The sequence below is a fragment of the Vigna angularis genome, chromosome 3, assembly GCF_016808095.1.
Source record: "Vigna angularis cultivar LongXiaoDou No.4 chromosome 3, ASM1680809v1, whole genome shotgun sequence".
Lineage (NCBI taxonomy): Eukaryota > Viridiplantae > Streptophyta > Magnoliopsida > Fabales > Fabaceae > Vigna > Vigna angularis.
The window spans coordinates 7517216-7539239 of NC_068972.1; the positions used below are offsets into that span (position 1 = coordinate 7517216).

The following is a 22024-nucleotide window of genomic DNA, read 5'->3' on the forward strand; positions in this document are numbered from 1 at the left end:
ACATGTAGTGCAAACATTGACCCTGAAAGGTTCATGTGCCTCACAAGCCTCTAACCATACACCGCTAAAAATACTTACTGAATGTTGAAGAATCACGTTTGCCATCTACTCGTCTAGGCTGTCATTCAATGTGACCTTTTTACAATGCGTTGTCGACAAACTTTTACGGATTAATGTTTAATCAAAATAATTTTGATAAAATTATTTTAAGATGTGTATCACATTAAGCATTTCCCATGCAATTCAATCAGTATATAGCAAACATTGACCAACTTTAATCTCCCTATAATTGCACTATTTTTAAGCCTCAGAAAATGAAAATAAATTATAGATCAAGAGGACGGAGTCTAAATAAGGGGCAAAAATTAACTTATGAAAGGTAATGATCACTTCAAAAAATGTCTAATGTGGTTGAATCAACTAGTGATCCTCAAGTCGGTCTAGGTTCAATCAACTAATGATCCTCAAGTCGGTCACATCATGTATGTGATCGAACATTCCAATGGACAAGCTTCTTTCTGACTTCATCAAAGCTGAAAAAATTAAAACAATAAGGAGTTTAGAGGACAGCGATTATTGGGGAGATGTTCTTGAGCATCTTTAATACAATAATAATGAGTGTAATAATAGAGACTTACTAGGGTTATTGTTCAACCTTCAGACCGGCTTCTATGCGTTCAATAAGCTGATCTGCATTCAATGCTCCCTCCTGGAAGTCATCAAGACCAAAAACAAATTCTTGCTTAGAATGTGAAGATGGTTGTTTAGAATTTGGAGATAACAGACAACACCCTTGTTTTATTTTGTTTTGTCAAATAAGCAAATGTCTATGTAGCTTCATAACAAAAAATCATTAGTAAATAACAGATTCAGCTCAACAAAATCTGTCTAGTCTCCCACCAACATTACCAACAAATTTCAAGAACATTACAGAAAAGCCTGCAAACAGACAAACTCAAGACCAGATCATTTCAAGCTACATATACCTTCCCGCAAATATGATGATAGGGGAAAACATTAGAAATTTCATGAGACTTGTGCTATTATTGACAGCAGACAGAGGACTATATTTTAAACATTCTTGAATGGATGTACGAAACTAGCAATTAGGCTCTTTTCATTATAATAAAATCAAATTTGCTTTCATTCTGTTAAAGTGAACAAGCCTGGGAGAATATAAAGGTGAATAGGCCAATATCAAAGTTTTAAGAAAAATTAGGAACGAGATTATTCTTTTAGATGCTCTACAAGTTTTTGTAGCATAAGAACTAACTTCAGGCAGTTCCCCATAAAAGGCCAAAAAGATCGCTACTTCTTTTATTAGCTGGCTTTGCAGTCAAAGGAATTTTTATGATGGTTTGGACCCTTCACGCTACAAATTCAAATTCCTAACAGAACAAAAGAAAAGTAGTAGCATTGTTAATTCTATGTTTAGTATATCTCAGAGCATTGCTGCATTACTGATGGACATGTACTTTCAAATAGAAACACTAAATTCGGTTTCACAATTCAAATTTTAATGCAATGTCATGCATGCCATTTTAGGCCAAATGTAAGTGTTTGGAGTCATTGCAGAAGCAGAACCAGAAACTCCCACATATTATAAAGGGTCACACAGACACGATTAACCACCAGGTGCGAGGAAAGCAGAACTCATAAAAAAAAATTGACTTACAAAACGATCATAAGGTTCTCCATCCTTAAACATGATGAAAGTTGGCAATGCCTCAATTCTGTATTTGTCAGCAATGCTGGGATATTTCTCAGTATCAATCTTCACCACCTGTATCTTATCCTTAAGCCGAGTGCTTACTTCATTGAGAATGGGAACCATGAATTGACAAGGACCACACCTGTACCAAGTTAACAAAACAGCTTCAACTTCAAAAAGCACCAGTTAACAAAACCAGCATAACACCCTGCGAGCCAAATACGGAGAAAACAGAAAACGGAGGGAGAAACTTACCAGGTCGCATAGAAATCAACTAATACAGGCTTTTCAGAATTGGCAAGCAAATCATCAAAAGAGTTAAAGGTTTGTTTCTTAGCTTGAACCTACACAGAACAACACACAAAAATACTTATAAGGCCATAATTGGCTAAAACTGTTGATCAGCTTAACAAAATTAAACAATCAAATTAATATTCACGGTCCTTGAGTTAACACTTCATTCAATTTATTCTTCACCTCACAAATTTGAGAATTACTTTGACTACTGAAACACACATTCAGCTACTAATTTCACGGTTAAATACATATTTAGGGACCAAATGTAATTTTTACTATTGTACCACTAATATAATTTCTATTTACGCACAATTTATGATTAATAATAATAATAGTAATAATAATAATAATAATAATCACGCGTGTTCCTTGATTCACTAATCAATGAAGAAAGTCGTACGTACAATAGAAAATGAAAGCAGATAGCGTGGTTTAGGTTACCTGAAGAAGGAATCGTGGCCGCGGGGAAGTAGGAGCGCGTGGAGTACTGATCCGAAGAAGGTGCGTGCGCGAGGGGAATTGCAGCGAGAACTGTTTGGCGGAAGAAGATGCAGAGGTAAAGGATGACGGCAAGCGCGTAGAACGTTCAGAACTCAAAGAAGAAATCGCGGAGGATGCGGAAACGGAAATCGCCATGAGAACGAAAGGAGATGCACGTGTTTGTTTGTGCTGGAGATGAGAAAATGTAGATGAGGTGTGTTTGGATACCGAAGTATCAGTTTGCAATGAAACGACAGAAAAAAAAAAAGAAATATCTAAAGAAAACAAAGGGAAGGAACAAACGGACTCTCCAAGGTCCAACCCAAGCTGCTGCTTTGCTCTGACTCGTACTCTCCCAATCCCAACACTCTTTTCCTTTTCCTTTTCCTTTGTTTTTTTTTTATAAATGTTACGGTTGGTTAAATAATAAAAAACAATTTCCGCGTACTATTGTCAAACCAAGGCAGTATTTTAAATCAAAATAACTTTGATTGCGTTGGAAGAAAATTTTGTTCATATTTTTTCTCATCTTGCAATAATTAACTTTAACGGTGTACCTTCTCTTAGAAAAAATATTTTGCATGTTTTGTGACTTTATAATTATACTTTAAAACAGATGATAATGTTTATAATTTTTTTTAATATATTGAAACTGGTATTTTTATTTTAAAGGGAGGTATTGCCTTTTTTTTAATAAAAAACCCTATTATTATGATCATTATATACGATTAGAACTATCTAATTTGAGAGAGAATATGATGTTCATTGAGATATCACCTTTTAGCACATGTCCATTTCCTAGATGATTGTTGATTTGAAAAGTTGTAAAAGAGTGTTTTGAGTGTTAGCTTTTACAAGTTTTTGTAGGATATTACATTTTCAAGTTTTAGTACTATTAATTCAAGTTTTGTATTCATAATTGATTGCTTTGTCACATTTACACAAAGACATAAAGTACAAATTACAAGATGACATTAATTATTTGACTCAATATTATTTTATTGAAAGAAAGATGGAGGAAAATTTAAAGGTAGAAAATTTGACAACTTGTGCTAAGGAGTTTGCAAGCAATGCTAAACCGTTGGTCATTTTACTTGAAAAGCAAACTAGAACTACTAAGAGGGCATTTAAGTTTGAGAATGCATGGTTGCTTGAACCTGATGCCAGTAATGCGGTGAATGTAAAAGTTGACCTACGGGATCTCATGAGGATCTGCGAATCAAGATTAAAAAATGTTCAAATGGTGCGAACAAGCCAGAAAACAATACATAGCAGCAATAAGAAATGTTAAAGGGAGATGGAGGAATTGTGGGATAAGGATGATTTACACTTGCTACAAGAATTGCATGAAAATACCATAAAAGTCTAACCATTCTATTCACTTCATTCTTCCCAAAACAAGGTAAATCAAGAATCGTATTGCAGATGCAACGTGGCAATTCTGATTTCCATCCATGGTGAGTTGTCAATTCTTCAAAATGATACAATACATTCAAACAAGATAACTACATACATGCCAGTGGTACAAGAGGATGACAATGATCAAGAAAAGTACATGATATCGAACATTAAATCCTCACTTCAACAGTATTTGCGGGTAGCCTCATTACGTGATGTACATTTTTGTATGACTCCAAAACTATAACCGAGAATACCAGAATACTTGCAAGTTTAAAACCGTGTGTGGCATTCTAAACAAGTGGATCGCCAGAAGATCATCCATCACTTGTCAACGTGAAAGCCAGAACAACAATGGTGAGTGCAAAGAAAATGGTGGCACTACGAAACAACCGTGCATGTTTAATTCCAGTCGAATCCTTGCTTTCTTCACTGATTAACTCAATCTCTTTCAGAAGCTCCCTCACTTTGTCAATGTCCGAGTCTTTTGAAGCTTGGACTAGTCTGCTTTGAATCGTCTCCAGCTTAGTCAGACTCCTATTACTTGACTTAGCTTCATGTGACCAAATAAAACCTGTCATCTTCCACAAGAGGATCCCCACATAGATGGCTACAATGCAGTCTACAGTGTAATGATGACGTTCTCGTATTTCTCTTTGGGCACTATGCATCAAAAGAAGCCATACAAGAGCAGAACTGAAACCTCCATATGCTTCCTGCAGTTATATAATATAGAAAAAAAAATCCAAAGGTAAGCTACTCATAAAAAAATCAAATGCAAACAATCAATAACAGATTAAAACACAAATCTTGGAATTAATTCAAATCATACTGTCCAAGCCATGGCTGTGAGTACGGCAACAAGCATGTGGCCACTGTATAGGAGGTCATTGCAGCCACCTCCAGCTTTCTTTAACAGACTGTACCATGTAGGTCCTTCGGAGACAGTGGGTCGCAAAAAATCAATCAGAAAGCTCATTGAACCCCAATCTGGCTGGTAATCGCTAACTGGTTTTCCAATGTCAACTAAGAAGAAGAAAAAGTATGTTAATTTGGAAGATTTTCTCATCCGAGAAAAATGTCCCTAAAGGTGGACAGGTCATATAGACATAGAGCAAGGTATTGACAGACATATTATCGAGCTGAGATAAAAGCTTTAAAAGCTATATCTGCGGATGATATAAAAATTTAAATTCAGATAAGTAGAACACATTTCAAAAGAAACTCCAAGTGGCTGCAAATAATTCCACTGTCCAAAACCTAATAATTTTCAGCTTCAATTCAAAGTTGATCTTTCTACCCAATAAAGTTAATGAAAAATAAAAGAGGTTCTTTAATCAGAATCCCAAGTGTTGTAAATTGTAAAGATTATGGACCATAACATAAGCACTCCCAGATTAAATCAGTAAATGGTACGAGAACATAACTTTGTAAGTTAAAAGCAGTTGCCAGACTCAGCAAAAATAAAATCCTACATACCATAAGCTGTATCTAGATTTATCACTCGGCTGATAGCATCGTGATCTTTGGCATAAGGAACATAATACTTTTGGGCCCAAGGATGAGGGTACGCTGGAACTCTGAACCGAGAACCAGCACACCAAGGACGGGCTGATGGCAAAATTGTAGATGCAAAAGTTATGGCACGAAGAAGGCGGCCAACTGCCATGGTAAACATATATCTAGCACCTAATCCGAGGCCCGGAGCTTTCACAGAATCAAATAGCACAGAGAACGCCAGCATCATAAACAACATCAAGAAATGGTGCAGTCCAATGATTCGAGCTCTTAATATCTCAACAATTGGACTAGGAAGTTTCTCATTCAACGCCAAGAGAAACCATTGACCCGTATCTGGAAGAGGAGGCGTATTCCTGTCAGAAAAAAAAAGAACATTTTATTTTTAAATAGAAATTACAACACTCGGTTGAAGTTAAGTTCATGTAAAAGTAACGCATACACACTCTCTACCACAGCTGGCTTATCTTTCATTGTGATTTATCTTAACGGTGAACTACTCAAAACCTAATAGCCGGTTGTTATATTGTGATTTTCAAATTGATATCATCAATGCCAGTATTCTTGTTTAACGCACTTGTGTTAGCTGGTTGATGCTTACCTCATGCTACTTGTGTTAGTAACAGATTCCCTGAAATATTCTTTCTAACGTTTTCAATCTTACAGTTAAAATTTTGTTGAAAATTATAAAATCAGGAGTTCGTTACAGAGTTAATTAAGAACTAAAAAAAACTACTGAATTTCAGTCATTATAACTAAGTGTCAGAGAGACATTGATACAAGTTATCTTATTTTAGCCAAGCCGATATCACAGGAAGCATCCACAAGCAAATGAATTAAAAATATTAGTAAATACAGATCTGCATCCAACACCTAAAGGAAATCCACTTTCCAAAATCTAAACAAGATCAATACAGAATCACAACATAGGAAACACGTTGATCTACGCATTGCAATGAACAGAAGAAGGAAAGAAAACGGAGTTGGATTGGGGGACAGTTACCGGTGCCAGTCGAGGCCGAGGACGGCGGTGACGGAGCGGACGGAGAGGGCTTCGAAGAGAAGCGCGGAGAGCATGAAGAGCATGGAGGTGACAAACGGAATCGCCGAACGGAACTCGGCGGACCAGTGACGGTAGGAGGGGACGCGGACCACAGCGGCGAGGGCGAGGAGGGACCACAGCACCGGTTGCAGCCGGGAGTGCCACGTCGGGGACAGGTGGCGTAGGTAGTCAACGGCTATGTAGGACATGGCGGCTATGCCCAGGCCGGCGTTCTTCGCCGGCCACGGCATGGACTTCGAGTGAGACTGAGGAATCTGAGAGTGGGTGGAAGTGAAGCCTGACTGGAAGAATGGAATCGAGTTGCGGCGGTCTTTCAAGGGAAGTTGGTATTTAAAAATATAAAATTTATTGCATGTTTACTTTAAAATAGCCAAAATATTTATTATGTTTTTATCATGTTATTAGAACATTGTTAAAAAGACTTTAAAAGAAGTAGGCTAGTTATCAAATTATTAATTAATTCACGCTTTACTATTTAATTAGAAATGTACATACTTGATAAATCATGAAGGAGAGAAATGAACTAAACTTATAATATGACAAATGTATGTGTACTTCGATTTATTCCTTGCTTTATGGTTATGAAAATATGAAAAAAAAAATTATGATACTGTATCCTTTGTTTTTATTAATAGGAAGGTATAATAAGATGTGTTTCAAAATAAAAGAATTTATTGAAAGGTAAATTCATGTTTAATTCAGCTTTATAAAATTTAATAGTGATTGTTTCTGTTTATATATAATATAATTTTTATTTTTAATCAATATATGATTTTAAACATATCCGAATTCCCTCATACTGGTTTAATAAATCATATTAAACTAATTTTTAATATTATATTAAAAAATAGATTTACATATTCGATTATAAATTAAGTTTAAATTTAATTTATTTTTATAACATCATTATTCTTGTTTCTTGTATTTATCTTTCCAACATAATTTATTTATGGGAAAGAAAGTGAGACGAAACACGTTAGTTTCTTTGTTCACATAAGAGAGAGACGAACATCAATTGAAATTGAAAGACTAATAATAAAGTGATACACCTTTACAGTCGTTTGATACATATTATAAAAAAAAATCATAAAAAAATTAATTTTTACGGTTTTTAAAAAAATAAAAAAAATAGTATCAAATAAATATAAAAATTATGTGTGTCAAAAGCATATTTTTCTAATTAAAATAGTCTATTAGCATAGCGTTACTCAAAGCACATAAGTGAGATAAGGAGAACAAGCTCCAACGTTAATAACATTAACTACATCCAAATTTGTTAGTTATTTTCATAATAGGATATAATATTTCAAAATGTGTTTTAGTTTTTCACGAGTTTATTTAAAATTTTAAAATAATTTTAGACTATGAACTAAACATAATTAAAAATAAAGTACTTGTGTCTAATATATTAACAAAATTATCTCTAATATTAAGAAAATGAACTTATGTCCAATAACAAGATCAAAAATAATATATAAGGAGCAACTCTTTCTCGCTATTTTCGTCTTTGACTTGTGGTTTCAGATCTCGTAATCCTTACAACTAAATTCTAAAGAATGATATATCCAATTAAATTACAAAATACGCATTATGTCAGCAGTTACCTTACTTCCTTTTGAAAGAGAAATTTTTTAACTTTTCTTAACATGTTTTAATTAGAGGTAGATTAGATAATTTGTTTCTTTGCACAAAAAAATTGAACAAGTAAACAAAATTAATTAAATATACAAAAACAACTCAAGTGTTTTTTTTTTCATAAAATAAATAATTTATACACTTCAATTCAACTTTTGAAAAAGTTAAATAAGACTTTTTAAAAGTGACGTACATAAGTTAATTCTATCTTATAACTGTTTTCCAAGAATAATGAAAATAACTCAATTATTTGGTTAATACTATTTTAAGTTGCATTTGGATAATTTGGACATATTCTGATAAATTTGTAGAATTATTTGCAAATGAAATGATAAGATAATTTAATATATGAAGCCTACGAAAATCATAAGGAGTGTTTAGTATAAGTAAAGCTTTTTATTTAGAAAATAATGAATTGTGAGAATAATACTTCCTACCGTCCTAATAATGACAAAATCAACACAGAGTAATTTGAAGAAAATTTAAATTTGTAATTTTTCTTCAAAATAATTTTATAGAAAATGAAACATCCCGACAAAAATATCATTTACCAAAAGCGTAAAACTTTGAAAATTAAATCAATTATAAGAAATATACTTTCTCAACTTTATTATTCTAAAAAATTACTCTTTCTAATCAAGCACCTCCGAAATTAAACTATCCAGAAAAAAAATATAAATGAATGAATTGATTTACCAATATTAGTGTTTTAGTTCACTTACCGCAGAAATTTTAAATTTAATTAAATTAAAAATAACGATAAAAAATATTTTTAATATAAGGTTAAATATGTTTTTAATTCTTAAACTATCAAGCGAATTTGTTTTTAATCTGTTTTTCAAAGCAAGCTACATTTTAGTCATTCTTCTTAAAAAAATCATAATTTTCCATCCTCCAAAATTAACGGCATTAAAAAAGACTAAGTTGGCTAACGGTGGAGTGCCACGTCATTTTTTTTCTCCCTCCGTCACCGGCGTTGTCTCCTTCCTTGCATATTCATCCCCGTCCATCGCCTTTGTCAACTCTTTTTTCACCTTGCCATCTTCACCAACACGAACCTCTTCACCACGCCAACGTCGACAGTTCTACTTCCACTAGCATTGCTAGTGCCACTATTTCCTCAGAGTCCATTGTTGCTTTCCATGTTTGTGCCTCCAACATTAACGGCTGTGTTGCCCCCATTTTGGCCATTGCTTCCATTGTTGCTTCCTGAAACACTTCTATTGATACAAATAAGGTTGTCTTTTATAGACTGGAAAAATATGGTGATGACGATGCAAGTGGGGTCCCATTTTTCGTTCAAAGATCTGATTTAGAAGCTAAAAACACAAGATTTATTGCCCTTCTTTCTATATCTGGGAATAAAAGAACCAACTTTTCATCCATTCACAAGCAGAAAAAGAAACCCAATGAAAATTAACCAAAACTGAAGGGACAAATTGTAGAATTGGATCACGAGTTTGATTGAAAGAAACCTCGCAAATTCAATTTCAGAGAAACAAACAAAATAAAAATAAAAAACAGACCTTTGAATAAAAAAACCTAATTTGCAGATTGGGGGCAAAACCAGTAACTGTGACGGTGAATGGACATGATCATGATGCTTCCGCTCTGTGCGATTCTCTGCAAAATCTTCACCACCAAGAACGCATTGGTGGAGTCAAGTCTCGAGGTTGGCTCATCCAGGAACATCAGGATCGGGTCGTGGATAATGTTGATGCCAATGGAAACTCTCTGACACTCTCTGCCTGATTCTCCGCGATGACCTTTGTCATCAATGACTGTTTTCACAACATTTCGAAGACCTGGCTGCTCGATGAGAGCTTGGACACGGGAATTTTTCTTTAACTTGGAGAGCATGCATGAAAGTCTGAATTTCGCTGCGAACATCAAAGTCTCTTCCACGGTGAGCATAGGGAAGAACAAGTCATCTTGCATCACATACGCAGAGATCACCTTCAGAAGACGCGACTCTAACTGCCACCGTGCCTTTTAGATTTCCCTTGGTGATTCGGTTCGCCAGTGCGTCGATCGATGTTGACTTTTCAGAACTGCTGGCGTCGAGGATCGCCATGATCTCACCGTCACGTGCCTCACTGAAGGTATCGTTAAGCAGCATCTTGGCCCACCTGAACATGCTCTCGCTAACGGTAGGAGCCTCGCTAGGGGAGGGAGAAAAGCTGGGAAGATTGACTGTGTCAAAAAAATAAATTGACACGACACTCCACCATTAGCCAACTCAGCTCTTTTTTAACGCCGTTGATTTTAGATGACAAAAATTATGATTTCTTTAAGGATATGAACTAAAATATAGCTTACTTTGAAAGAGGAACTAAAAACAAATTCGCTAGTTTAGAAACTAAAAACATATTTAACCTTTTAATATATATATATATATATATATATATATATATATATATATATATATATATATATATATATATATATATATATATATATATATATATCACAATAAAATCTTTCAATATCTAAATTATATTTCAGATTTACAATGAACAAGTTAAATATTGACATAATGTCATTTTATTCATACTTTCTTAAAAAACTATTCAATTTTTAAAAAAACTAATAAAAATAAAAGAGGATAGATTAGAAGAAATATATAATCAAGCGAGTCAAGCACATAGAAAAAAGTACATTAAAGTGATGGAAGATAAATATTTTGTTAATTACAAAAATAACGTGTAAGGAGAGTAAGAAACTCTTCAGTCCAAATCATACATACAAGATAAAATTCGATCATGCATATATTCAAAACAAATCATTTATTACCTTAGTTTGCATGGAAACTAATTTAAGCACCAAAGATTCCTTAAGCCACCACCGTTTCATCGGAAACCAAGCCGACAGCAACGGTAGAAAAGGAGAAAAAGATGGTTAGCATTATAACAACTATATAGTCAAATCCTAAAAGTTCATGCAACGATGTCAATTGGGGAAAGAAACAGGTTCAGTGACAGGCTTAGAATTTTTTCAGAATGAGATTATGGAAGTTACTATAATCGATGGCTGGGCAAATAATCCTACCATAATGCACTTTATTCTTTTGTCACTACCCTGATATTTGGATCAGTGATGAAAACATCTATACAACAGAAAATATTTGCATATCCCACCTTTTAAAAGCAAATAATTAATTACCTGGAGAAAAAAATGAAGGCAACCTACACAAAATCCCTGTATGATATTATTATCAACAATCAAATTTGGAATCATACAGAAGCATAGTATTTGGATCAACCGCTACATGAATTATGTTTTTACCCAGCTCTTTATATCCCGTATCTATCACTAATGACAGAACCTATACTTGGGGAGGATATGAAATATACATAATACATGAATACTAACTGTTAGCAAACCCTCAGAGTAGAGACTTTACAAAATGAATGGAATACTAAAGCAAAAACGCTATGCAGCCTACAAAATGTAATTCTATAATGAATCAGTGAAAATGAAAAAGCAATCAATGCACAAAAGCTACACACCACCACAAGGAGCACAACAAAACCTTCCAAGTCGGAGAAAAAACCACTGTAAAGGATTCAAGTCTTCATCCTCCACCAGAGATGGAGTTGGCAGCGGTAACTCATCAGGCAGATGTCGATGGAATGCATCAACCGCAGCAGCAACACCATCTTCATTCTCAATCAACCTAGCAATTTCCATTGCCCGAGACTTCACCTGAATATTTATTATCCACTAACTATCAATATTATTATTAGCTAAACCAGGACCCCATGATTTTGCTTGAATGGCACCAGTATTATATTATGTTTATTAAGTATGCTGGAGGAAACAAAAAGGTGGGCCTAGATTTTTTATTTTTAAAAACCTTGTTCTTTGGAAGTATAAAAGAAGGAATTTAATGTCACCTCTGGTTGGAGCATGAATCTAATGGCATTTGATAAATTCTCAACGTTGAGCTCAGATATTGGGATTGGAGCGGGTCCCAATTCTTTCTGATATATTCTCTCTCCCCAAAAGAATTGATCTCCAAAGAATGGAACTATGGTTGTTGGACACTGCAAGTATAGTACTCAAATTAAAACAAAAAAAGGAAGCAAAAACTGTTCTTTATTTTAATTTTAAAAGCACCAGAAATATGTTGTCATTAAATTCTATGAAATTCAAAAGAAAAATATCTAAGAAGATACTAATGAACATTGATTACCCCAGCTTTTAATCCTGTAGCGGTGGTTCCCGCCCCGCCATGATGCACCTGCAAATTTGTGCCAAAATATATTCCAGTTAATAGCATGCCAAAATATTCTCCACCAACCCCTCTCCCTACCCCCCCTGTTTCTCTAAGTTTTTTTCTTTGCAAACTTATCGCAGTAAAACTTCTATTGTTAAATTAAGAATCAAAGTAAAAAAAGGCTTAAACTACTAGCATTGAGTAAACCACCTCCAAGAAAACCCACAAGAAAAGATAAATTCGAACTCACCACAGCAGAACATTGAGGAAACAGCCAATCGTGAGGGCATTCCTCCAGAAGGAAAACGTTGTCAGAAAGTTCTGTCACTGCATGATGGAAAACAAAATGCAAATGAAACTACTTAAAATGAATTGAAACAAAATATATAATTTTCTCAAAGCATATCACAAAACATGTCACGAGAAAAGGTATCCATTCTTCGAAGTTAAGGCCAACGAACAGCAAACAATTCAACCGAAAGTTCTTACAGAATGAAGTGATTAATGGACAAAGTTCATAATATTAAAGAAAATTTTGAGGCATGTCTTAGTCTTAAATACAATAGCGGCCAAAACATATAGAAACATATCTAAGGGGTTAGACGTTAAAGCATATGAAAATAAACTGAAGTATTTAATGTCTAGGTTATTTGCCAATTGGCAGTATGATATTGGCATTATTCTGCTCATCCTTCTTAAAAATTATTATATAATATTTTAGGAAAAACATTTATATGGTGATCTTTGTAGTTCACTCATCCTTTATGTTTTGTGATCTTTGCAGTTGAGAAGAAACGGAAGAAGCAGAGACGATGAAATTAATTTGTGTTGATTAGTGTGAAAGAGTAGAAGTTTTAAAATAGAGGGACCCACTATACCATTTCACACTATTTTCAATAATTTCCATCTCTTCTTTTATATATTTCTTATTTCTCTTCAACCAAACAGCTTTAATTTCCATTTTTTTTTTCACTTATTTCCATCATTTTTATTTCGTTCACCTTATTTTTTCTCTTCTCCATCAAAGAGGAACTTAGCTCCTATAAAACAAAATTATGTATGCCAACCAGAACATGAGTGAAAAACAAATAACTCTTCTTACAAATGGGAATAACTTTTATAATATTTCATATTTTTATATACCCTTCTTAAGGTTGGAAATAGATCTCTTCAGTTTGTAGAATCACATGTTATAAAAATAATTATCAGAAGATAACTTTTAATCTTAAAAGAAAATAGTGACATGGCAGAATGAGAAAATCTATTATACAACTAAAAAATGTAACCTTCTCAGGCATATTCATGTACAAATTCGTAAAAACCAGATAGAACTAAGTTTAACAAAACACATCACCATTTGAAAGGGGTTAGTGGGGAGGGTTTGGACGACTTGCAGGAGGTCATAAAACTGGGTAATACGACACACATCTCACTCATTCATTGGCATTGACACAAACAAATAAAACATGAAACCAAAAATTAATTATAAATTCCACAAATGCAGTAAGTATTTTGAAAAAAAAAATACCAACTAGGTGCAAAGCAAAATTGGAATGAAATACTCACAATTCCCTAGATTGCCCCAACCCCGGTCAATAATTCCCCGCTGTTCCGTATCTCTTAGTACCTCCAATATAACATCTGTTGTTCCTTTGGGATCTTCAAGAGGCTTAAAAAGAAAATCACACTGTTTTAGAGGATTTCAAAATTTTGCTTATAAACTCATGAACTTGACATTTTATAAGTTGATGAAAATATGCCAATGATACATTTGCGTTGGTTCTATGATAACTATAACGCTTCTTTATATGACATGTACAATCAAAGTGTACCCCAATTTATGGATGGTCAAGAAAACAATTAAAGGAAATTATCTTGACCAGAGTCACATCTGTGGATCTACTAGTTCAGAAAGGTCAGAATCATAATAAGTGCTCATATTTTCTATACACACCAAATGAATTAATCTTATAAGCTCAAGGAATAGTGCTCTTTTACACGAGAGACTGGGAATTAGGATTTATGATTGGGGATATCGGTATTTATGGTAATTAAAAAAATTAAATATTAAATACTTGCACTCAAGTTTTTTAATCAATATTAAAAAACAGTATTTAGGGATTAACTACAATTTAATTGTTGTTAATATTTAACTATTTTTTTTTTGCATTTTTAGGCACCTTGCGAAGAGCAGCCACAACTCAAAGCCCGCCACATCACTGTCATTCCCAATGGTGCCACCGTGGACACCATTTAATAACATTGTTTGAGAATAAGATTTAGTTATTAGAGTCTCTCGGTATCCTGTTAGAAGATTGGAGAAGAACATTTTGTTCAATTCCAGATTACAACTTTTTGATCCACTAGTTTGGGTTACTTGTCTTGGTACTGTTTCCCTGTATGGCGATCAGAGGAATTCAAGAATTCAGCCTCCATTTAATATGAATATCGGGATCTTGAGGATTCTGCCCAATGTGTGATTGAGAAAAGATTATCTAATGACTAACCAAGGCTAAGACACAATCCAAAGGCGATGTACAAAAATAGATTGTACATTGTAAGGCATCAAATGTGTCACGCTTGGAAGGAAAAAGTAACCTAAAAATCCTTGCATGAAACATCACGTTTCATTTACTTAAAGAAAAATTTTCATCCTCCACGTATGAGATGTGAAGAAAGTGAGGGATTTCTGGGGGATGGTTGGATAAATTACAAATTTTACCTTTTAGTTCAACATTTGGTTTTTTAAAATAATTTTATCTATATAATTTTTCTTTAATTTTTTACAATTATTATTGGCAATTAATAAATAATATCTCTAACAAATAATTTATTTTCAGTTTCTCAACTAATTTTTTAACAGAAAATGTTTATATTTTTAAAAATATACTTAAGGGCAATTTTGACATGATACTAAAAGACAACATATACCAATAAAATTCACTATCTTTCCATTAAACCAAACCACCTCACTTTCCATTCATTTCTACACCCCATCTATCCGAACAGAAAAGTCAAGAATAAACGACCAATTTAGTCCTTGAAATTGTTTCTCTCTGTCATATTAGTCCATCAAACTAAAAATAATTCTAATCTATCTTTGAAACTTTAAGCTTTCACTTAAGTCCCTAAAATTAATCTTTTTTTTTCATTTTTGGTCCCCAGTCCAGGGACCTAAGTGATATATTAATAGATGTTTAAGAGCCAAAATGGAGAAAAAAGGAGTTAACTTTAGAAACTTAAATGATATTCTAAAATATTTTAAAAACTTATGAGTTTTTGTTAAACTGGGCAATAGACATCAAGCTACCATTAAATTGGCAATTTACTCTATTGTTTTTCAGATGATGTTCATTATTAGATATAATTCATGAAAATAATGACTTATAATTCAAGTGAAATTACCATACCATGCTCCCAAACCCAAAATACAAAGGAGGTGGCCCTTTTTTAATCCATCGGACAAAATCTTCCCGAGGTTGATACTTTGATGCAAGGCTCAAGAAACAATAACCAACAACGTCAACTAAAGGGCCCCAGTCTGCACATTTATAAAATGTTATTAGTGCTACAAGTAATAAATTTGGGACTTCGACCAAAAAATGTCTACCAATCATGTAAGGTGGCTCTAGTAATTACTGTCAAGAATAATTTCTTCAAGAGGCTAAAGATGTTAAGTGGAGGCCGGTCAGTGATTTTTATCTCTAACATTTACAAATAATAGTATTATTAACATAAAATGTATACTGTACTTTATAGTGTATGCTTGATACATGTGAAATCATTTTAATGCTTAAACTTGGACAAAAATTGATTGAAATCCGATTGGAACCCAAGCAATTACAAAGGTCGTCCTTTATAAATTCATATATTATATAATAAACTCATTCAGTAATTAAATTTCAATAAATAACTTCATAATATAGATTCACAATCCAAGTCAACAGTTACTGTGTTTTCAGTTCTCTGGAAACCGCTATCTATTTGCTATTTCAATGACTTAAAATGATTGCTCATTCAAAAAAAAAGTATGACGAGGCCATCAGATAATACTGTAATCATAGTGCATACCATTTGGTTTTGGAACAACATGAGGACTCCACATATAGCTAGTCGGTAAATGAGATATTGATCCACGGTACATACTGAAGTAAGCAATAGGAGCAAGCTTCAATGTCGATTTCCTGAAGTTATTGATAATTCTTCGCATTCCCCACCATATCAGCAGATCTACAATTATATAGGACAGCTGGAGATGGCAAGCAAACATTGAAACAGGCATGTTGGTCGTGAGGTAGTCCAGCAAATATTTATAAAATTATCAAAATCAGAGTATATATTGTGTCAGCAACGGACATACCCAATAACCAGCACTTTGAGGAACACGTACCAAAGGGTGGGGGAACTGATATGTTGGTCTGCATATTCAAAAGTTATTTAAGTGACCTCAAATATTTAAAGAAAGCACTAAGAAATGATGCTATAAGAATGTTGCATTTATCTGAATATTTGAAAATACAGTTGTCACTGATTTTAATTAAAACACTACTGTACTACTTGATCAATAAAAATCAATTCAAGAATTAGAAAAGTATCCATATCATGTTATGAAACTTTCTCTTTCTGATATGAAGTGACAGCTTATATAACAATAAAAACTCACGTCCAAGGCATTGTGAAGAAGATATGGAGGGGCACCCCAAGGGCTTCAGCAACGTGTACATGTCCTGCAAACAGGGATCACGAGATACAGTACAGGCAAATTTGCAGATATTGAAGTCGTAAACAAACAAAAATATTCCTAAAATGAAAAAAAAATCTTATTTTCTTAAAAATTACAGAATTCAACAACATTTTTATGGACTTAGTACACATATTCTAACGAAGATCCATTATTCTTCAGGCTTTGAATGTGAAAAGCCCCTGAATTTCATATTTCAATGTCGGTAGTTACTCTTGTATTCCAACTGTTCTTTCTATACATATATTTTTTCCTTTTTCCAGTACATGGTTAACACTTTTTTTTTATAAATTGGAGTGTGATATTCACATAACAAGTATTTAAAGAAAAAACTGAAATAGCTTAATTTTTCTTTATTTCGACTTCTACTTTTCAGTTTATGCTCCTGATGATAAGTTCAACCCCACATTATGTTTATGAGCATTTAAAATTAATTGCATGTACATGTGCAAAATGCTGATGCATTTCAACCTGTCAATACCAAGTAGCCATGTCTGACTAAAATATCAGGGTCCTCAATTTGTAAAAGGTTTAGTAATACTTTTTTTATCATTTAGAAAAAAAAGGGTCTAGTAACATAAAATTACTGTATGAAGACCGTGAATATTGTCAAACTGTCATCCACGTAGCAGAAGTATGCCCTATTGAACAGGCACAGAGACTAGTCTATAGGTTAAACATAGAATCACCTATTGTCATATATGCAGATCACATCTTATATGGTTATTGTGTTTCAATAAAAGAACTAAAGATAATAAAACCTTAAAACAAATAAACCATAAGATGTGAAATGGAGAAATACAAGACACAATAATCTCTCAAGTCCTAACCACTTACCATAAGCAGGAGGATTGGCAATAATAGACTGAGCTCTGAAAGAAACACCAGTTTCCATATCAGGTGCTGTGCATGCTGGAGGAATGGAATCAATGATTGCCTTCAGCTGCTTTCTTTGGACAGATATTTCGGCCGGTCCAGAAGGAATTAAACCTTTATTCCTAGCCATATCTATTATTTAAATATCTCATTTAGTATATCAGTATATAATGATTATGAGTAACAGCAGAATAAGATTAAAACAAAAATACACATTGTTTCAGCATTTTGCAAAGCAAAAATAGGAGAGACTAAACCATGAGGAGAACGGAGCTGAAGCTTGAAAGACCATAGGCATTGCCTGAAAGTGATTTGGGTACTATGGGGTGCCTAAGTCCCATATTGAGTAGTATATGATATCAGGTGTAGTAATTAAGTGTTTAGTTCTTCCCTCTTAGATTTTAAAGATGGGTTCAGCTAGTGCTTGGATGCTTATCATTGCCTAAGTTAGCTTGATCTGCAATGGAGAAATCAGTGAACCTTTTTGCATATGCTTAGCCATTTGAGAATGAAATGAGAATATTTTAAAAAAATTTAATTACCTTAAGGTTCGCTATTTCATATGACAATGAGGACAATAATTGTTGTATATGAATTAACTGTATTAAAAGAGAGATCAAACCTGTGACTTTTTGTATTGAAGATTTTAAAAGGAAATATTTTTGTTAGGTTTGAATTTTTATTCAGTTCTATCAAATCCCTTAACTTCTTACCTTACACTTCAATTGGTTATTTAAGATGCTAGATTTGCTTTCAAAATCCTTGATCCAAAAACTTATATTTTCTTTTCTTGGTAGTTATTATAGCTAGCATACGTAATACATCCTTATCGATTTTAGATATGCTTTAGGTTCATATACAGTTATAGGCAAGCAAGATACGTTAGAGTATCTATTTTGCATTGTTGAGCTTAACACTTGAAAATTTAGATAATGTATCATATATTAACAACTTGAAGTATAAAAGCAAGGTCTTCCATACAGCTACCTGATAAGTATTATAAAAAGTACAAGTAGACTGAGAATAAATGACTTCATATTAAAGAGGGACCTCTTACATCCTGCCAAAATACGAGGATCACCACCCAGAGGATAGAAATCTACTCCAGCTGACTTTACAAATGTTTTGAAATTAGCATGAGTTGCCAGCCTAACATGATGACCATACTCCTGCAAGTAAATATTAGTTCATCTATGAAAGAAAGAATAAATGCAACAAAACTGACAGTTGGGACGAAAGATACATCAATAGTTAAAAACCACGTCATTGCATATTTTCAGATAGATCAGCAGAGCAAATCATCTAACAGTAATCAGATAACTTGGAAAAACCTAGGGATTTTAAACTCAAAGTGAATGAGACCAGAATAATTCCTTCCCAAATATAAGAAATCTAATCTAGAATTTCAATGACAAGTTCTAATCACCAAAGCCAATATGATAAGTTAGCAAGATGATAATATATTAATTCGTAAATTGTTACAAAGCCTTTCAGAACAAAACAAATAAAAGGAAATATTATATGATGTGATTTCCACGAAAAGTAATGTCACATTTTAGGCTCACATTGAAGCAAATATGAAGATATCATGGAGTCCTACACCATACAAAAGGCAAGAAAGCAATAACAAAGGTTATGATGATTTAATGGAAATTCTCACGTGCTGTGTGCATCAAAATGAATTGAATGGAAATATCCAAACATGCCTGAAGTCTCTTTGCTATGGCCACAAAAGGTTGTACGTCACCTCTTGTTCCAACCACAAGTATGACAATTTGTAACCGTGGAACAAATTTTTTTGATTCTGAACCAAAACCTCCACTCACTGTTGACTCTTCAAAAGATTGGAGCTCTAACAATTCTGGAGCAACAGATGCACTCCTTTCAAGATCAACTTCAACAGTTCCATCATTTTGTATCTTCACTAAGTTAGTAATCAGTTGCTGAGTAGAAAAACAAGAAAGGTTCATGAAGATGCAAATAATGTGGAAAATATGACACATAATTGACTAATACAGAACCATTTCAAGAACAAATGTACAAAGACAGTGTACCCATATTTTTCAAATACCAATCATGTGTCAAGAAATCACAAGATATATCTAGCACACAAGAACTAATAGAACTACTTTTGAGATTTGCATTGCATCTTTCAAACAAGGTTAAAATGAACAGTAAACAAATATTTATATCAACTTTTGGGTGAAACTTAATCCAACTAGAATAAAAATATGCAAACACAAGTTTGAAATTTAAGATCATTCACATATAGTAATACTTGCAATACCTTCGCCCTCTCAGACAGCCTGTCCAATATTGTGTCTCGCTTAGGGAATCCACTCTTTTCTGTCATTGATCTAGAAATCATAAACTTGTCATCAACTATAAGTGGGTTCCTTTCAGCTCCAACAGGGGCTGTGATGCAATGTTCCAAACCTGCACACACAGAATGGGACATACAAGGCAGAAAAATTAATCATCCAACCGAAGCAATTAGAAAGAGCAGTCCATTAGGACAAGACCGATAGCATTTGTGACCAAGGTAGGCAGTGAGCAGACAATTATCTTTAAAGGAAATAAAGCTAAAATTTGGTTTTTTAGATTTAAACCTGTGAAACTGTTTGGAGCCCAAAACACAACAAAAAAGAGAAAGAATTATTTTATTTCCTGACCAAAAATGAACAGAACAAAGAGAAAGATCTCTTTAACAAAGAGTTTTCAATTGATACAAAAGGAAATATACCACTCATTTCTAACCCTCTCTTTCCACACTCTCTAACCAACTAACTAACTATTTGCTGTAACTAACTCGTAACTATCTGTGCTTGGGAATCTGACAGAAACTAAAATACAATGGAAACTCCATATATCATAAATATGAAAGAGTCATCTGGATAGGGCCTTACACGGAAGGCAAGTAATTTAGACTCAAGAAACAACAGCAGCCACATAAAAGCTTTTGAAGAGGTCCAATGAAGTAACATTTCTTTTTCTCCAAGGCATTAATTTTGTAGAGCTAGGACATATTTATTATCTACACAAGAATCCTCCCTTCTTCCTTCCCCATTCAAGAAAACATGGCAACTAAACTCACAAGATTTTATTGAATTATAAAGTGCTGCTGGAGCTAACTTCCCTCCAGTTAAATTCCAGAGCAAAATAAACCTACGCCCACATGCTCAAAAGGGGGTAAAAAAAATAGGCCAAACAAAAAATGCAGTCATCTGACAATAACTAAACGCAGTAAGGCAATAACATACTTAATACACTGAAGACGCCTTCACTATTCCCACCGCACAACATATCTAAAGCAGTTCCTATTTCACAGTAATAACAATCAATTGCTTAACAGAAGAAACTGAATTGGACAGAAGTATTGAGCACAAACCTCTTCTTGATGAAGAAGAAACTTGCACCGACTCGTCGTCCTCAGAAGAAGCTCCACCAAACTTCTCATCCTCACCCTGTGACTTTACTATCTCCATTTTCTTGAGATCGTTCTTCTGCCGACCATCAAGAACCCCTTCCGACACTTCTTGGGTCAAGCATTGAATCTCATTACTACCCATCATCAGAATCAGAGTTTCTCAACCCATTACTTCTTGCAAACAGAAGGAGCAGCAGAAACAGACGGTTCCAGAGAATCGAGTACTGAACTGTTGAAATAAAGCGCAGGCATGCATGCTAACACGTGGGAAGTGGGCCTTCAACGAGCGAAGGAGAAAATTAGTAGTCGAAAGGTTTTGAAACGAAAAAACAGTTGGCACGCAGACCCACCAGTCATCAGAACACACAGAACATTTGGTAAACCTAAAGTTCAAACCCTTTTCCAACCCAGTTCTTCCTTCGACGTGTCAACTCAAGGTGTATTCACGTTCCTCACGAGGAGAAGCACTTCTACACAAAATCCCCAACCTAAGCTATTCGCAGCTTCAATACAGTGCAAATACTACTTACGGTCAACTTAACAGTATTCAGATAACTTTAAAATTATAGATTTTACCAATATATTTTTAACTCCTCTTTACATGGGAATATGTTAGCACATATTCTGTTTTAGAAATAGATGTGATTTTCTCATAGGTT

General features: G+C 33.9%; 4 protein-coding genes across 7 annotated transcripts; all 4 read right to left on the bottom strand.

Moving 5' to 3' along the window:
* Positions 1–204: 204 nt before the first annotated feature.
* LOC108325067 (thioredoxin Y1, chloroplastic) lies at positions 205–2888 on the bottom strand. 3 transcript variants are annotated; one of them, XM_017558060.2, is made up of 6 exons: positions 2796–2888; positions 2450–2677; positions 1967–2055; positions 1676–1853; positions 639–709; positions 205–533 (listed from the first exon to the last, which is right to left on the bottom strand). In XM_017558060.2, the coding sequence occupies exons 2-5, from the start codon at positions 2642–2644 to the stop codon at positions 644–646; spliced, it is 528 nt and encodes a 175-aa protein (XP_017413549.1). In that variant the 5' UTR covers positions 2645–2677; positions 2796–2888; the 3' UTR covers positions 205–533; positions 639–643. The 3 variants fall into 3 exon arrangements, with proteins under 3 accessions (XP_017413549.1, XP_017413550.1, XP_052730987.1); XM_017558061.2 differs by having other exon boundaries at positions 2792–2816; XM_052875027.1 differs by having other exon boundaries at positions 2450–2862.
* A 942-nt stretch (positions 2889–3830) lies between these two features.
* LOC108324128 (protein PHLOEM UNLOADING MODULATOR) lies at positions 3831–6800 on the bottom strand. Its single transcript, XM_017556963.2, has 4 exons — positions 6408–6800; positions 5366–5760; positions 4719–4912; positions 3831–4602 (listed from the first exon to the last, which is right to left on the bottom strand). The coding sequence occupies exons 1-4, from the start codon at positions 6695–6697 to the stop codon at positions 4204–4206; spliced, it is 1278 nt and encodes a 425-aa protein (XP_017412452.1). The 5' UTR covers positions 6698–6800; the 3' UTR covers positions 3831–4203.
* Positions 6801–9499: 2699 nt separating this feature from the next.
* LOC128195935 (ABC transporter G family member 1-like) lies at positions 9500–11142 on the bottom strand. 2 transcript variants are annotated; one of them, XM_052875030.1, is made up of 3 exons: positions 10896–11142; positions 10059–10282; positions 9500–9982 (listed from the first exon to the last, which is right to left on the bottom strand). In XM_052875030.1, exons 2-3 carry the CDS (start codon positions 10237–10239, stop codon positions 9645–9647), a joined length of 519 nt encoding a protein of 172 aa, XP_052730990.1. In that variant the 5' UTR covers positions 10240–10282; positions 10896–11142; the 3' UTR covers positions 9500–9644. The 2 variants fall into 2 exon arrangements, with proteins under 2 accessions (XP_052730990.1, XP_052730989.1); XM_052875029.1 differs by having other exon boundaries at positions 10059–10295.
* A 146-nt stretch (positions 11143–11288) lies between these two features.
* On the bottom strand, positions 11289–21881 carry LOC108326026 (sterol 3-beta-glucosyltransferase UGT80B1). Its single transcript, XM_052875028.1, has 15 exons — positions 21716–21881; positions 21327–21642; positions 20226–20374; positions 19651–19881; positions 18996–19113; positions 17900–18070; positions 16985–17048; positions 16682–16739; positions 16393–16570; positions 15732–15862; positions 13888–13990; positions 12572–12648; positions 12298–12345; positions 11999–12148; positions 11289–11807 (listed from the first exon to the last, which is right to left on the bottom strand). Exons 2-15 carry the CDS (start codon positions 21508–21510, stop codon positions 11604–11606), a joined length of 1866 nt encoding a protein of 621 aa, XP_052730988.1. The 5' UTR covers positions 21511–21642; positions 21716–21881; the 3' UTR covers positions 11289–11603.
* Positions 21882–22024: the final 143 nt, after the last annotated feature.